Below are 16326 nucleotides of genomic sequence, written 5' to 3' on the forward strand. Positions count from 1 at the left end.
AAGTGGGAATCAGGTTCATTTTATCTAATACCTGATGATATCCCTAAGGATCTCTGGTGAAAGTCTTCTACAGATGTGGGATTTTTAAAAATCTGCTACTCCAGTCAGAGTGAGGATCAAAGGAGGACCCATTCCTTGTGTGCCTTAATATCCCCTGACCCAGGAATCAATTGAGGGAATTAGACAAATAATAGAATCCCTAATCCAACAATGGACCATAATTCCTTGCTTCTCAGAATTTAATACTACTGTTCTTTCTAATAAAAAGGCAAAGTTGGATGAGAATGTCAGACTTGTGTATTGTTTTATTGAAGATTTGTGGACTGTCAATGATTATGTTATCAAAACTCATGCTGTTGTACCAAGTCCAGAGTCTATACTTTCTTTGATTCCAAGCCAGGAAAGATATTTCGCTGGGGTAGACTTATGCTCAGCTTTTTTTCTCTCTTCCCATTCTTGAGGACTCTTAAAAGATCTTTGTCTTTACTTGGGGAAAAGACATGGAGGATGTGGACTCGTTTCCCTCAAGGATTCATGGACTCCTAGAGTCAATTTAAAAAGAGACCTTAAGACTATAACATTCAAGGAGAGCCAATTGGTGTATTTTGTGGATGACATTCTCCTTGCTTTCCCAAATGCCAAAGTGTGTCTTAGAGATAGGAGAGTTCTTTTCTTAGAATTGTAGAAGTATGGGCATAAGATTTCTAAGGCAAAATTACAGTTACTTTTGCCTAGAGTGCAATATCTAGGTTTTGTGTTATCTGAGGGTGCTGATGTCTGCCCAGGGTTCTGCTCGTGCCTCCTTTTCATTTAAAAAAAAAAAAGCCTTGAATTATGTTATGGGAAGGTGGGACTTTCGTTTCTTACCCCCCAAAATTGTGTCCCTTCTGTTTTGGATTGCTTCAGGTGACAACTTAAACTAGTGTTGTAGATTTCTATTCAGGAATCTAATCTCAGAAGTCATCTAGTCCAGCCTCTCATTGGACCCGAATTTTGGGTGCAGATCCTCTGTTTATACCCAGGCAGCTTTTCCTTGAAGATGGGTTTTCAAGGGAACTCTCTAAATGCTAAGGCAGCCCCTTCCTCTTTGGGCTGGGTCTGGTTTTTAGAAAGGAAGGCAAAATGAAGAAGGCAGTGTAGCAGAAGCAAAAGCTGGACCTGCCCTGAGAATGTCAAAGCAACCTTAAAATGTACTTTTCAATGACTAGAATCACAAAATGAACATGAGTAAGAGTGAGGTGGCTTTCCTAAGGAAAAGAACTTGAAAGTTAGGCAGAAAGGGTCTATTTTGAGGGATAAGCAAAGGAACTGGATTTAAAACCACACTGAGAGAAATGCAGATAGTCCACCCCCCAACTACTGCTCCAGGTTCTGAACCTGGTCACAAACTTAATTTGAGACTCGAGGATATTCTTAAGCCTACATTATTAGCTCCTCCTATGCCAACCTCTTTGAATACAAAGGCTTGGCACAAGGCTGTATTGAGGTCCCAAAGTCACTTTGCTAGTTGAAGCCTGTAGCCCCAGGGCAGTGTAGTTCCCAGTTCTCTCAGTCCTGCAAGTCATGAGCAATCTCTAGAGGTGACTAAATCAGCAACTTTGAGAGGTCTTAGTGCACAGGCCATGGTAGTGCCGCTTTGGAAGAACTGCAAGTTGCAGAAAACCATAACCACAGTTGAGTGGAGCAGCAAGGAAAAACTGAAGTTCAAGAGAATTCCGGTTCTATTCTGAAAACAGATAGTAGTCAAAGTAGGGAAGAAAAAGTCTGGGAAAATGAGAAAACAGCAAAAGAAACATCTACTCATAGAAAACTTATATGGAGGAAACGAAGAACAAGGCTAAGGCTGATGCAGGGATTGGGATACAAAAGCCTCCACGTGCAAAATTTCAAATGATAAGAATTGGTCTCAGGTGCTAGAAGATTTGAAAAAAGAATTCAAAATTCAAATGAAAGAAGTTGAAGGAAAATGGAGATAAGAAATGAAAGGAATGCAAAAAGAAAATAAATACTGAAAAAGCAAAATTTGACAAATGGTAAAAGAAGCAGAAAAATCTAATGAAGAAAAAGATCAAGGAAAAGTAAAATGGCCCAAATGGAAAAGGAGAATCAAAAGGTCATGGAAGAAAATGATTCTTTAAAAATTAAAATTAAGCATATAGAAGCCAATGATTTCTTTTTTTAAGTTTCTTTAATTCTGAATATTAATTAATTAAGAATATTTTTCCCTGATTACATGAATCATGTTCTTTTCCTAACCTCTTCACATCCCCCTCCCTTAGCCAATGAGTAATTCCACTGGATTTTACATATGTCATTGATCAAGACCTATTTCCATATTATTAATATTTGCACTAGGGTGATCATTTTAGAGTCTACCATCCCTAATCATATCCACATTGTACCACCTGATCAAGGTGTTGTTTTACTTATATGTTTCTATTCCCACAGTTCTTTCTCTGGATGTGGATAGCATTCTTTCTCATAAGTCCCTCAGAACTGACCTGTATCATTGCATTGCTACCATTAGGGAAGTATATTATATTCAATTGTACCACAATGTATTCGTCTCTGTGTACAGTGTTCTCCTGCTTCTGCTCCTTTCACTCTGCATTGGTTTCTGGAGGTCATTTCAGTTCATATGGAATTCCCCCAGTTCATTATTCCTTTTAGCGCAATAGTATTCTATCACTAACGGATACCACAATATGTTCAGCCATTCCCCAAAAGGCATCCCCTCATTTTTCAATTTTTTGCCACCACAAAGAGTGTGGCTATAAATATTTTTGTAGAAGTCTTTTTCCTTATTATCTCTTTGGGGTATAAACCCAGCAATGGTAAGACTGGATCAAAGGGCAAGCAGTCTTTAACACCCTTTGGGCATAGTTCCAAATTGCCTTCCAGAATGGTTGGATCAATTCACAACTCTACCAGCAGTTCATTAATGTCCCAATTTTGCCACATCCCCTCCAACATGTACTATTTTCCATTGCTGTCATATTAGCCAATCTGCTAGGTTTGATATTGTATCTCAGAGTTGTTTTGATTTGCATTTCTCTGATAAGAGATTTAGAACACTTTTTCATGTGCTTATTGATATTTTCAATTTCAGTACCTGAAAATTGCCTATATATGTACCTTGCCCATCTATCAATTGGGGAATAGAAGGCAAATGATTTCTTGAAACAAGATCAAAAGAATATAAAATAGAAGAAAATATGAAATATCTGATTGAAAACCAATTGACTTGGAAAATAGAACCAGGAAAGACAATCAATGATTTATTAGACTATATTTTTAAAAGCCTAGATGTTATAAGAAATTATCAAAAAACACTATGTTGATTTTCTTTGAATCATATGTTAAAAGATAAATTGAAAGAATCCACAGATCACCTCCTGCAGTAAATCCCCAGATGACAACTTCCAGGAATATCATAGCCAAATTGAAGAAATCCCATGCTAAGGAGAAGGTACCGCACTAATCCAGAAAGAAACAATTCAAATATCATGGAGATCCAGTGTTGATTACACAGCATTTGGGAGCTTCTATATGAAAGTATCTAAGCGCTTGAAATATGATATTGCAGAAGGCAAGAAAAGGGGGTTTACAACCATGAATCATCCACCCATCAAGACTGATTATTCTTTCAGGGAGAAAAATCATTATTTAATAACAAAGGGGATGTCAGCATTCCTAATGAAAAGGGCAGAGCAAAACAGAAAAATTGATGTCCCAATGCCACATTCAAGAGAAGCATAAAAAGGTAATTAGAAAATTTACAGGACTCAATAAAGTAAAATTATTTCTATGGTTAGTGGAAAGATGATATTTGTAACTCTTAAAATTGCTCTCCTTATCATAGTAGTTGCAAGAAGTATACATAGACAAAGGGTGTGGTACAAAAGTGTTCAGGAAGATATGCAAAAAAAAAAAATCAATTGGTGATAAAGAGGATAGTACAGAGAAAAAAGAATAGAGAAGTAATATGGGGTAAATTATATCAAATAAAGAGGCATGTGAAGAAAGTCTTACAGTGGAGGGGACAGTGAAGATGATGACAGGAAATCAGTAAAACATTCTCATTGGGAATAACAGACTCATTGAGGTATAGAATCTTACTCTATAGAGATATTAAAGGAGATTAAGAAAGGTAGTGGAGGAGGTGAGTAATATAAGGGTGATAGAATACGAAGGGTGATTAAAAGGCCTTTTAAGAAATAGGAGAGTAAGGGGTGGTTGTGTAAGGATTAAAACTTGGGTTTTGACTCAAAAAGAGAGTTATAAAATAATATTGTAGTCATGGATTTTAAAATAGTATAGCTTAAGTCAAAATAACTTTTAGTAGCTTTCATTTACAAAGAGGTAGAAAGAGTGAAAGTGGGAAATATAGATAAAGAGACAGCTTGTTGTTAAGCCCACCAGCCCTGAGAGCTTCTCTGGTGAAGTGAAGTCTGGTTCAGCACCCCAGCAGGAGGCTTCCTCGGGTCTCGATCTCCGAGTGAAGTCTTCAGCCAGAAGTCCACCAGCTTAGCCTCCTCTACATCCTATGCCACTCACCTAGCAAGCTGACACAGAGTCCAGGGAAAGAGTCTCCTCTAAAGCCAAGCAGGAATCTCTGGAACCAATCACTCCAAATGCCATGAAAAGAATGGTCCATGGCCCATGCTGGTCTCTGTTATGCTCCTTTACCACATCATTTCCTGTCTTTTCCCTTTCTTTACAGAAACCAATTACAATCTGTCAGCTTGCTTAGTCCTACCCAGGACTGAGCAGTTCCCTTTGGACATGAGGGTTTTTGATTTGTGAACTCTCTTACATAAGTGTTAAGGAAGAGTGCTTTGAGATCTTTCTATCTTCACAGGTAGTAGGAAGGGAAAAAATAAAAGGGAGGGAAATGGTGGGAGTGATTAAAAGGGAACCCTGTGGACAGGCAGTGAAAGGAAAGAAAAGACAAAAAGTGTACAATTAAAAGTGGAAAACAAGGTGAAGGAGAATACAGAGATGGTAATTATGACTGCAATTGTAAATGAGATGAACTAACCCATAAAATGGAAGTAGATAGAGTGGATTAAAAACATGAGTCCTGTGAGATGTTTTTTTTTACAAGAAACGTATTTGACATATACAAGTAGACATATAGAATAAGGTCAGTGGATTATTTCCATAATGATATGTGAATACATTTTTTTAAAGTATAAAACTAAAGTTCACAGCCCCTTAAAGCAAGTTTATCCTAATTCCTCCTTCATTCTTTGTTCAAATCCCAGGCCACATGATAGGGTTAGCATTTCAAAATACCTGCTCTTTGTTCTTTAAATGAGTTCATAATTATCATTCATTTCACAACATCCCTCTAAGTTTGAATCTTATCCTCAATTCAGATGCAAGCTGAGGTGAAATAACTTGCACAGGGGCACCCACGTACCATCTCTTTGAGAATGGATTACATTTCCTTTTCTGACTCCAGGTTCTGATCTCTTACCCCTTCACTACCAGCTGCTTTTGATTTCTAGATAACGGAGGTTCTACTGTGTGCCTATCCTTATATTACAAGAGGTAAATAAAGATTGAATTTTCTGATTGCAAATGGTTTCCATGATCTCTGCCCTCCTGCAAATGTCCCAACAGTGACTACAACAGAAGCCATTCTGTAGTCCTTACTTTTCTGCTTCCTTTCCTTTAAGAGGACCATATGTTTTAATTTTCTCTCCTGATTCCTTCCTTCTTTCTTCTGCCCAGGGCTTCCAGTTCCTAGAGAAAATTTTATCTCCTGTTTGCAGCAAGGTAAAGCACCATGGCTGCTAGCGCAAAAAGACTCAAGGAACTCCTGCCTAGGTGAGTAAGTTGAAGGGAGTGCTAGACTTGGGGGCTGACAGACTAACACAGAATCATTCCATTCATTTACTGAGAGAGGAATGATAGACTCAGAATAGGGCATGAGACATAATTTATGGTAGATTGTAAAATAAGATGAGTATGTTGACACTAAATGGCATACCATGTTTGCATCTATATAGAAGAGAAAACCTATTTGAAAATAAGTGCATGAGAGTTAAGAGTCATTCTTTCTCTGCTCAGTATCCAAAATTTACCAAGGTGGACCATATGATAGTGCATCCAAAGGACGAGAACAGAATATCTGGAAGGTTACTGGACATTCACAGAATTATAATAATATTGGGGGAGTGACTTTTTTAGGAAAGATAGAAAGGGCAATGGAGAAAGATTGTACAATACTATGGAGAAAATATGCTCATGCACAGGATTTGAGTTTGGTCTAGGTGGAAAGAAGTTGTTTAGGTAATTCCTCTATTCTTTGTTCATGACATGAGTTTTAAAGTATTAAGACAATCTTAGGTCTGGCCTGTGTCACAGGTCTATGTTAGGTTACATTGTAATTGTATGTGAAAGTTTTCTAAAATCAACCATCTTGCAGAAATGGCCAAATGGCCTATCCAAAAAGTAGTACTGCTTCTGTCAGTTTGAAAACTCCCTTTTTGCCTAGGGAAACAATAAAAATCAGTTTACTTTCTGCCATCTGAGGAAAAACCTAACATTGCTCTGCGTGTATGTGTATGCCCTTTTTTTCCGTGCTAATATCATTATTTATTTTCTTCAGAGGCAAAGACTAATTTTGAAGTGAAGGACTTGTCTGCAAAGTTAAGCCTTTCTCTGGAAGGATCTGGCCCCCAACGATGCATGAGTGAGGATCCTCATGACTTCCTTTTGAGACATATCTGTGACTCTACTATCAAAGTAAATAAAAATCCGAAGAGTGACAGTGAATTTGATGAAACTGCAGAGAAATTCAGCCAATATTCAGTCCTAACTCGGTATATGAAATTTACCTCAGGAAATGACTATTGTCTGGATAGTGAATATAGGAAATGCTTTCTTAAAGAAGTAGGACTTCTTCAGTCACCTGAGAAACCTGAAATGCCCGTGTATCAAGGTAATGTAAGAGGAATCACCTTTGGCTGTATTTCAGACGTCATTAGACATCGAAAAAGTAAATGTGTCAAGAAGGTTTCTGTGATTGATAAAGGTGGGAGATCTTTCAGTAAGAACTGTGAGCTCACTGCACATCAGAGAATTCACACTATAGAGAAACCTTATAAATGTAAACAATGTGGAAAGGCTTTCACACGGAGGGGCAATCTTGCTACACATCAGAGAATCCACACTGGAGAGAAACCTTATGATTGTAAACACTGTGGAAAGGCTTTCACACAGAGCTACAATCTTTTTACACATCAGAGAATCCACACTGGAAAGAAACCTTATAAATGTAAACAGTGTGGAAAGACTTTCAGACAGAGGGGCAGTCTTGATACACATCAGATTATCCACACTGGAGAGAAACCTCATAAATGTAAACACTGTGGGAAGGCTTTTACACTTAGGGGCAATCTTACTGTACATCAGAGAATCCACAGTGGAGAGAAACCTTATGAATGTAGTCAATGTGGAAAGGCTTTCACACAGAAGTGCTCTCTTGCTAGACATCAGAGAATTCATGCTGTAGAGAAATCTTATGAATGTAAACGGTGTGGAAAGGCTTTCACACAGAGGGGCAATCTTGCTACACACCAGAGAATCCACACTGGAGAGAAACCTTATGAATGTAAACAGTGTGGAAATGCTTTCATAGAGAGGGACTGTCTGGCCAGAAATCAGAGTATCACTGCAGAGAAACCTTATGAATTTAAACAGTATAGAAAAGCTTTCACACAGACTGGCAGTCTTGCTGCACATCAAAGAATCCACAATGGAAAGAAAGCTTATGAATGTAAACAGTGTAGAAAGGCTTTTACACTGAGGGTACATCTTTATAGACACCAGAGAATTCACACTGTAGAGAAACCTTATGAATGTAAACAGTGTGGAAAGGTTTTCAGTCGAAGGGGCCATCTTGCTACTCATCAGAGAATCCACACTGGAGAGAAACCTTATGAATGTAAACAGTGTGGAAAGGCTTTTAGACTGAGGGGAGATCTTGCTGCACATCAGAGAATCCACACTGGAGAGAAACCTTATGAATGTAAACAGTGTGGAAAGGCTTTCAAGCAGAGGAGCAGTCTTGCTACACACCAGAGAATCCACACTGGAGAGAAACCTTATGAATGTAAACACTGTGGAAAGGCTTTTACACTTAGGGGCAATCTTGCTGCACATATGAGAATCCACAGTGGAGAGAAACCTTATGAATGTAATCAATGTGGAAAGGCTTTCACACAGAAGTGTAGTCTTGCTAAACATCAGAGAATTCACACTGTAGAGAAACCTTATGAATGTTAACAGTGTGGAAAGGCTTTCATAGAGAGGGACTATCTTGCCAGAAATCAGAGCATCCACACTGGAGAGAAATCTTACTAATTTAAATAGTGTGGAAAGGCTTTCACGCATAGGCACAGTCTTGCTACACATCAGAGCATCCACAGTGGAGAGAAACCTTATGAATGTAAACAACATGGAAAGGCTTTCAGACAAAGGAGTCTTCTTGCTGCACATCAGAGCATCCACACTGGAGAGAAACCTTATGAATGTAAACAGCATGGAAAGGCTTTCATGGAGAGAGACCATCTTGCCAAAAATCAGAGTGTCCGCCCTGGAGAGAAACTTTTATTGTATAGGATAAAATCTTGCTTTATTTTCCATCATGCATCATTTAGTAATAGTAATCTTCAATTGGCAACTTCCTTTAGAGTATTAGTGAAAGTTTAGTGCCCTTCAGAAGGGAGATACTAATTTCTTCTTATGAAATTAATGAAATTCCCCTTCCCAACAGCTTTTTATATATACATGATTATACACCTTCAAATCCCCCTTTTCTAATGCGGCCAAAACCTCCCCTTTTTAAAAATTATTATGGATTAAGTGGTTAAATTCTGTTTTGTGTGAAGGAAATCACGAAATGGATTGGGTCACAAGGATAGAATGCCTGCAGGAAAAAGACAGCAACAGAGTAAAGAAATTAGGAGACAGGTCATAGCAGATGTCCCCTGAATAGCACCCTGGAGTGTCCCTCTGAGGCCCAGGCAAAATTGAAAGGCACATTTGGCTTCTGCAACTTTATGTACATGGGCAAGTGGGAGGAGAAAAAATTTGATGAATTAGGTAAGAGTTGATTTCACTCTTTCAGTTTTGTTGCTTGCAGGACTTTCCTGTCCTGCATGGAGATCAGAAAACAAGCTAAATGGAGCAACCAGGAAAGTAATTTATATATTTCTCCTCTTTTCCCTTCTTTTCTGAGGCCCCAAAACAGAAGGTACAGCCATGAATGTCCACTGATCACCTGCCACTTGGTATCCCCAGTATTTGCTTTTCTCCTTAGCACCACATCTAGTCCTGGGAGACCCTACTTTCTTGCTTAAGATCCTACAAGCCAGTACTCCCACCACCTAGTGGCTAACAGTAAAAATGCAGGCAATGTAAGAATAAATAAAATAGGATAAAATTAAAGGAAATTGAATGAAATCAAGTTCAACAAAATTAATAAAGTAAAATAATAAATATAGAAAATTAAATTTTTTTGGTACACCAATTGAGTTCTCCATTATTTCAAAATGTATTTTCTTGCATTGGTTTCTTATTTTACCCTACCACCAAAGTCCAGTTTTATTGCCTTTTAAAATAAACTGAAAGGAAGTAGTGTCTACATTTTGTCTTAGAGTATTGGAAATTGTTTGGAGTTCTTTACTTGATTTTGTACAGTTCACTCCTGGGCCCTGTGCTCTGTACCACATACGTGCTGGCAGGGTCTATAACTCTAAAGTGTGAATTTTAAATCTCCATCTTGCTTGGTCTAGCATCCAAAATTGTGCACACCCACACTACATGGGCATGTGCTAGTCAGTGACAAGTCAGAAACAACTAACTGCCCACCTGGGCTGTCCTAAGCCAACCTTGAGCCACCATTGGCATGTGTGAGGTGCAGGAAGTGAGGTAGAGAACAGCCTCTGGAGTTTGCTCACTTCCTGTGGACAGGCGCCTGTTTGTTCTAGGAGCTCAAGCAGGGAGGAGGCCTGCAGACAGCTTTCCTTCAGTTCGGTCATGTGAGTGAAGGACTGATTCCCTTCTCTACCTTGGCTTTCCAAGGCCTAAACTCCCTCTGGCTCTGCCAGAAGGTTGAGTTAACCTCTTTCCTCGTCCCCTTCTTTCCCTTTCTCCCTCTCCTTTCTTACTCCCATTGTGATTAAACTACCATAAAACTCCATTCTGACTTGAGTGTTTCATTTAGGATTTTCATAAGTAAAATCCTTGGCAACCTTAAATTAATATATATCAGTCTTTTAAAAGTGATTTCAATATCACAAAAGCACATTACCCCCAAGTTGGGGTTTCTCTTCCTCAGCAGCAGTGGCCATAGTAGGAGCCCCGAAGTGATACAGAAGAAAGACTAGGGAGTTTTCTGTATTTGGGGAACAAAAATAGTAGCTTCTAACCAGATTATCAACTAATAATCCCCCATTATAGGGAATATTACTATGAAAAAGTCAATTCTGTGCCTCAGGGTTTGCCATTGCATGAATTACTAAGTGATTTGGACGAACCTGGATTTCCCAAGGAGCATTGGATGTCAAGGAAGGAGACAAAGAGCCTGTGCAAAGCCTGGACATTGAAGCATTTTACCTGGCCTTACTTTGGCTCTTTTGACTTTAAATTCTAAAAGAATTAAAACCAATTAAGGGCAAAGATTCCAGAGAATATCCCAACCTGTGGCTCTGGGCATATCACCTTGATTGTTCAACTAAGTCAAGTATTACCAATAACCTCTCCATTAAATCTGAAAAAACTGACACCCAGCATCTTCCCAGCTCGCCTGCCATGAATCTACTCTTTATCTTGATCCAGGCCATCCTGACTCCTTCAGTACCTTCCTCTAACATGCCTTTCTCACCTCCCAGCCCACCATGGATACCATCTCACTGTCCCCCCTCACTGGCTAACATGTCCCCTGCCCATGCTTGCTCTTGCTGTGCCCAGTCTCTGCCTTGCTCTGCCAACCTTCTCTCTTGTCCTGCTTTTCCCTCCCCACTGCCCAGCCTCACTATGCCCTCCCCTTGCCCAGCTTTTCCCCCTCCCTCTCCCTCTTCCTTACACAACCCCTTGTCCTGTTGGACCTCTCTCACTATGTCTCCCCCACCACCTGCCACCACACCCTGAAATTTTGCTCTGGCTCTCTCCAAATGTACATTCAATTTGCTATGACCCACTAAAATAAGAAGAGTCTAAACTTCAGCAAAGAATGGAATTCTGTTGCAGTCATTACAAAGGCTATAACAACTGAGAAGATCAGTTCTTTAAATCACCAGGTATTGAGAGACTTTTGAGCTTTTGTTTTTTCAATTTTTTATTTTTCTCCAGATTACATATTAGTACAATTTTTCAGTAACCCTGTTCTTCAATGATACATCTATCAACTAGTGGAATTGCTTGTCACTTCCAGAAGGGGAGAAAGATGAGGGGAGGGAAAGATCATGAATCAGGTAATCGTGGGAAAATATTCTGAATAACTTTTTAAAAATAATGAAAATAATCCTGTTCTCACATTTTGTGATCTGTGTTTTCCTCCTATATCCTAGCCTCCCCCAAGACAAGGAAATAGGATAAAGGTTGTACATGTGTTCTTATATACTACATATTTCCATAGTCATGTTGTGGAAAACATTTCTTACACTGAAGAAAAATTGGTGAATAATGAAAGTAAAGAATTGTGTGTTTCAATCTGCATTTATACTTTGTCTATTCCTTCCATAGCAGAGTATGGCCCTCTTATGGTCCTGGCTCCAGGCATTACTGATAATGGTTCATTGATGAACAGCTCATCCTCATACATTAATCCTCTACAACCTCCTCCTGGTTCTGTTCACTTCACTTCCCATTTCTTCATATAAGGCTTTCAAAGGTTTTTCTGTAATCATCTTGTTTCTCATTTCTTAAGGCACAACAGTATTCCATTGCAATCACATAACTTGTTCAGCCATTCCCTAATTGATGGATTGCCTTCAGTTTCCATTGCTTTGTTCCTATAAAAAAGAATTTACTGGAAATATTTTTCTACAAATATGTCTTCTCTCTGATCTTTGATTTCTTTGGGAATCAGAACTAGTAGTAGGTATTTCTGGGTCCAAGGCTAAGCATGTTTGGATAGCTCTTAAGGCAGAGTTTCAAATTGCTCTCAAGAATGATGGTATCAGTTCACAGCTCTACAGGGAATGTATTATTTTCATACATTTTCCCCATCTTCTCCAACATTGATCATTTTCCTTTTCTGTCATATTAGCCAGTTTGATAAGTGCACCTTGGTACCTCAGAGTCATTTTGATTTGCATTTTCTAATTAATACTGATTGGGAACATTTTTCCATGTGACTGAAGATAGTTTGAGTTTCTTCAGCTGAAAATTGCCTCCACATGTATTTTGACCACTTGTCAAATGAGGAATGCTTTGTATTCTTATAAAATTGGCTCATATCTCTCTAACTTAAGAGAAATGAGGCCTTTTTCAGGAACACTTATTAGACATTTTTTCTCAATTTCCCTTCTAAACTCAGTGGAATTATTTTTTGTGGGATAAAAAGCCCTTTATAATTTAATGTAGTCCAAGTTATCTATTTTACATGTCATAATATTTTCTATGTCTTCTTTGGTCATAATTTTCCCCTATCCATACATCTGACAGGTCCTCTATCTTGCATTCCTCTCACTTGTTTATGGTCTCACCCATTATTTCTAAATCATATGTTTATTCTTACTTCATTTTGGCATACAGTGTAAGGTATTAGTAGATGCCAAGTTTCTGCCATGATGACTTCTAGCTTCCTTAGCAATATTTGTCAAATCGTGGGTTCTTTTTTCAAAAGTTAGGTTCAGGGACTTATCAAACCCTAGGTTACTATGGTCATTTAGTCTTAAATTATGAGTGTCAAATTTATTCTATCAATCCACTACTCTATTTCTCAGCCAATACTAAATTGTTTTATTGGTTGCTAAGTTATAAGACAGTCAGAGGCTCAGTAGACTTAAGTCCTGCTCCTCAATTTTTTTTTCATTGATTCCCTTAATATTTATTTTTCTAGCTCTATGAAATAATTTTTGAGTAGCTTGATTCGTATAGCACTGAATAAGTAAATTAATTTAGGTCAATGATGGCCTACTTTTTCAGCTTGGTGTGTCAAAATTCTCCAAAAAGCCAAGCATAACTTGGATGGTGTATCACTTCAAGAAAAAAAAAATACAATTTCATGACATTTGGGTCCTTCTTGGCATGTGGCCCCATACTTCTCTGTGTGTCATAAAAAATGGCCACGTGTGTCAGTTCCAACATGCATGTCATAGGTTCACCATCACAGATTTAGGCAGAATTGTCTTTTTTATTATATTAACTCAGCCAATCCATGAGCAATTAATGCCTAACAATGATTGTCAAACACTTTTATGTCGTCACAGTGTGTCAAGGAGCCAATAGAATGGATCTTTCCCTTTCAGCAGAAAGCTAAGAGTTCACACTTTTCAGGAGATCATTGAACTTGAATACCTTCTTCATTCAGGAATACAGCTTCATTTCTATTTTTCATCCACAGAAGGGGTGATGAGAGAAATTCTTCCATTTACTAATAATGCATTCAAAACTTTAACTTTATAGTCGCTCATCAGACATTTTCTGTTTTTTTCTTTTTCTTTCTTTTTTTTAAACCCTTACCTTCTATCTTGGAGTCAATACTGTGTATTGGTTCCAAGGCAGAAGAGTGGTAAGGGTTAGGCAATGGGGGTCAAGTGACTTGCCCAGGGTCACACAGCTGGGAAGTGTCTGAGGTCAGAATTAAACTTAGGACTTCCTGTCTCTAGGCCTGGTTCTCAATCCACTGAGCTACTCAGCTGCGCCCCATTTTCTGAATCATAGTATGATGCAAAAAGATCAGAGCAGTTCTTTTTTGTATCAAGTTTTCATTTTTGTTTTACAGCATTTATCTTGATGATGCCAGCCTTATTGGGGACGGGGAGGTTTTTCTGTGCTTGATATAGTGTGTGGTACAAGGAAGTCCTTCATTTAACATATGTTAAACAGCTGCAACCTCCAGTCTCAGACATGATGAAGTCATTGTGCTTTTTGTGCAGAATATCATCAATTCCCATAGAATTGGTTTTGTTTCATTCACCTTTTTTTGTGCTTATGTGACACTTTGCAAGTCATATTCTATACTCCTTTTTGGTCCATTTCTCCTTGGATTAGACATAGTCAACAAACGAAAGTCTTATAATTGTTAAATAATTAGTGGCAGGTTGCCATAGTACAAAGCTTTTTGGGTATTTTTTTATATGTTAGGTAACAGCCATCTTAGGTTATAGTATTGCAAAAAAGAAAAATAGTTTAAAAAGTTCGTGACACATATTTCAAAGGCAAAAAATGAGAAAAGAGGGAAAAAATAAAATACTGTATGACACGTGTAGGAAGAAAACAAAATGTTAAAATTGTGTATATTTCAAAATTACGGAGGTATAGGGACTAGATATCAAAAAATTAGATTAATTTCCTCTTTGACTTACCATGATCCACAGTGTGAGTGCAAATAAGGCAGATAAAACTATGTGAACACTCACAATGAGTAGCTAAAGCAATAAGGTATGAGGTAGCTAAAGCAATAATACATTCAAGAAAAAAAATTAGTAAAGCAGAAAATTTTACAAAAGCCACATCAGGTCAATATAGGCTACTAATACAGATTTTCTTCTATAAAGTAGTACATATGTTGCTCTACAAAGCAATTTGTGCAAATACAAGGATCAATCAAATAAAATGCAACAAAATAGTAGAAATCCAGCAATAATGACATCCAATCACAATCAATAGTCAAATACAATTAGTGCAAGTAATTATTCACCATCAACAGAAGGTACTCATTATACATGGCTATAATGAATCCGTGAATCCCTCTCTCCAGTTGTTATGGCTGTTGGTGTAATTAATAGGATCTGGAATGCTCCATTATGAGCAGGTTCAGTTGACCCAGTACATTTGAAATTCTTTATGTACACACTATCAACTGGATTTAAATCATGAAGCAAGAAATCAATGAGGCCTGCTTGAACAACAGCTCCAGAATCATGGAGTTCTTTCAATTTTGTTTGTAATTATCTGATGTATCCCCTCCAAATAGTGAGGAATAGGCATGGGCAAATAGTTGTGCCTGAATAGGTGGATGTCTAAATAGCATCTCAAATGGTGAGATGTGTAAATCACCTCTGAGTCTGCTTATGAGATAAAATAGGGCCAGAGATAGGATTTCAGGCCACTTTAAATGAGTCTCTGTGCACAATTTGCCAATCATGGTTTTAAGTTCTTTATTAATTTGTTCAACTTGGCCGGAGCTCTGGGGATTATATGGTGTATAAAATTTGAGATAATACCAAATCAGTAAAATGAGTTACTTTATCTGAATTAATTTGTGCTGGCAGGCCAAAACAAGGAATAATTTCTTTCAAAAGGATTTTTTTTGAAACTCTTACCTTCCGTCTTGGAGTCAATACTGTGTATTGGCTCCAAGGCAGAAGAGTGGTAAGGGCTAGGCAATGGGGGTCAAGTGACTTGCCCAGGGTCACACATCTGGGAAGTGTCTGAGGCCAGATTTGAACCTAGGACCTCCCATCTCTATGCCTGACTCTCAATCCACTGAGATACCCAGCTGCCCCCTTTTCAAAAAGATTTTAGCAACAAAAGCCACTGTGGCCTGAGCAGTAGGAAATTCTTCAGGCCACCTGGTAAGTTGATCAACTATGACCAGACAAAATTTATACTTTCCAGCTTTTGACATAGCGATAAAGTCGATTTGTAGGTCCTCAAAGAGTGTGTAATCAAGAGGACGCCCACCAAAGGCTTTTCCTCAAAAGGCGTGTTCATTAAAGTCCTGGCATGGAGGACAAGCTGTACATACTTTGGATGCAATTATAGTTATTCCAGGAGCTATCCATACTCTTTTAACAGAATCTACAATGACTTGGGTGCTAAAATGACCATGTTTATAAATAGAGTAACAAATCTGGTTATAGAAAGCTCTAAGGAATAAGGGTTTGCCATCTGATGATATCCATATTCCATTTATCTGTTTTGCTTTAAATTTCTGCTTCCATTTTTCACTTCCTTTTCATTATAAGAAAGGGGCTGCTATCTAGTGGCAGCAAAAAAAAAAAGCACTATAGCTAAGCAGGAAAGGGGGAGGGAGGAAGAAGAAAAGAGAGGGGGAAAAATATAAGATAAAATCAGTGCTCAATATTGACCTCTAGTGGACAAGAGGTTTTCAGGGTAAGGGGTGTGGTTAGGGACATG

At 38.2% G+C, this 16326-nt stretch overlaps 1 protein-coding gene across 2 annotated transcripts in view; it reads left to right on the forward strand.

Annotated features, from left to right (window-relative positions):
• The window catches only part of LOC100620011 (zinc finger protein 883-like), a 122502-nt gene extending 110769 nt beyond the window's left edge, over positions 1 to 11733 (forward strand). For both annotated transcript variants that reach the window (XM_056820457.1, XM_056820456.1), the window contains exons 4-5: positions 5740 to 5835; positions 6620 to 11733. In XM_056820457.1, coding sequence (XP_056676435.1) covers positions 5740 to 5835; positions 6620 to 8298 — 1775 coding nt within the window. In that variant the 3' untranslated portion in view covers positions 8299 to 11733. The remainder of the gene's footprint in view (positions 1 to 5739; positions 5836 to 6619) is intronic.
• The last annotated feature ends 4593 nt before the right edge of the window (positions 11734 to 16326 follow it).

Source organism: Monodelphis domestica, chromosome 3, assembly GCF_027887165.1.
Source record: "Monodelphis domestica isolate mMonDom1 chromosome 3, mMonDom1.pri, whole genome shotgun sequence".
Lineage (NCBI taxonomy): Eukaryota > Metazoa > Chordata > Mammalia > Didelphimorphia > Didelphidae > Monodelphis > Monodelphis domestica.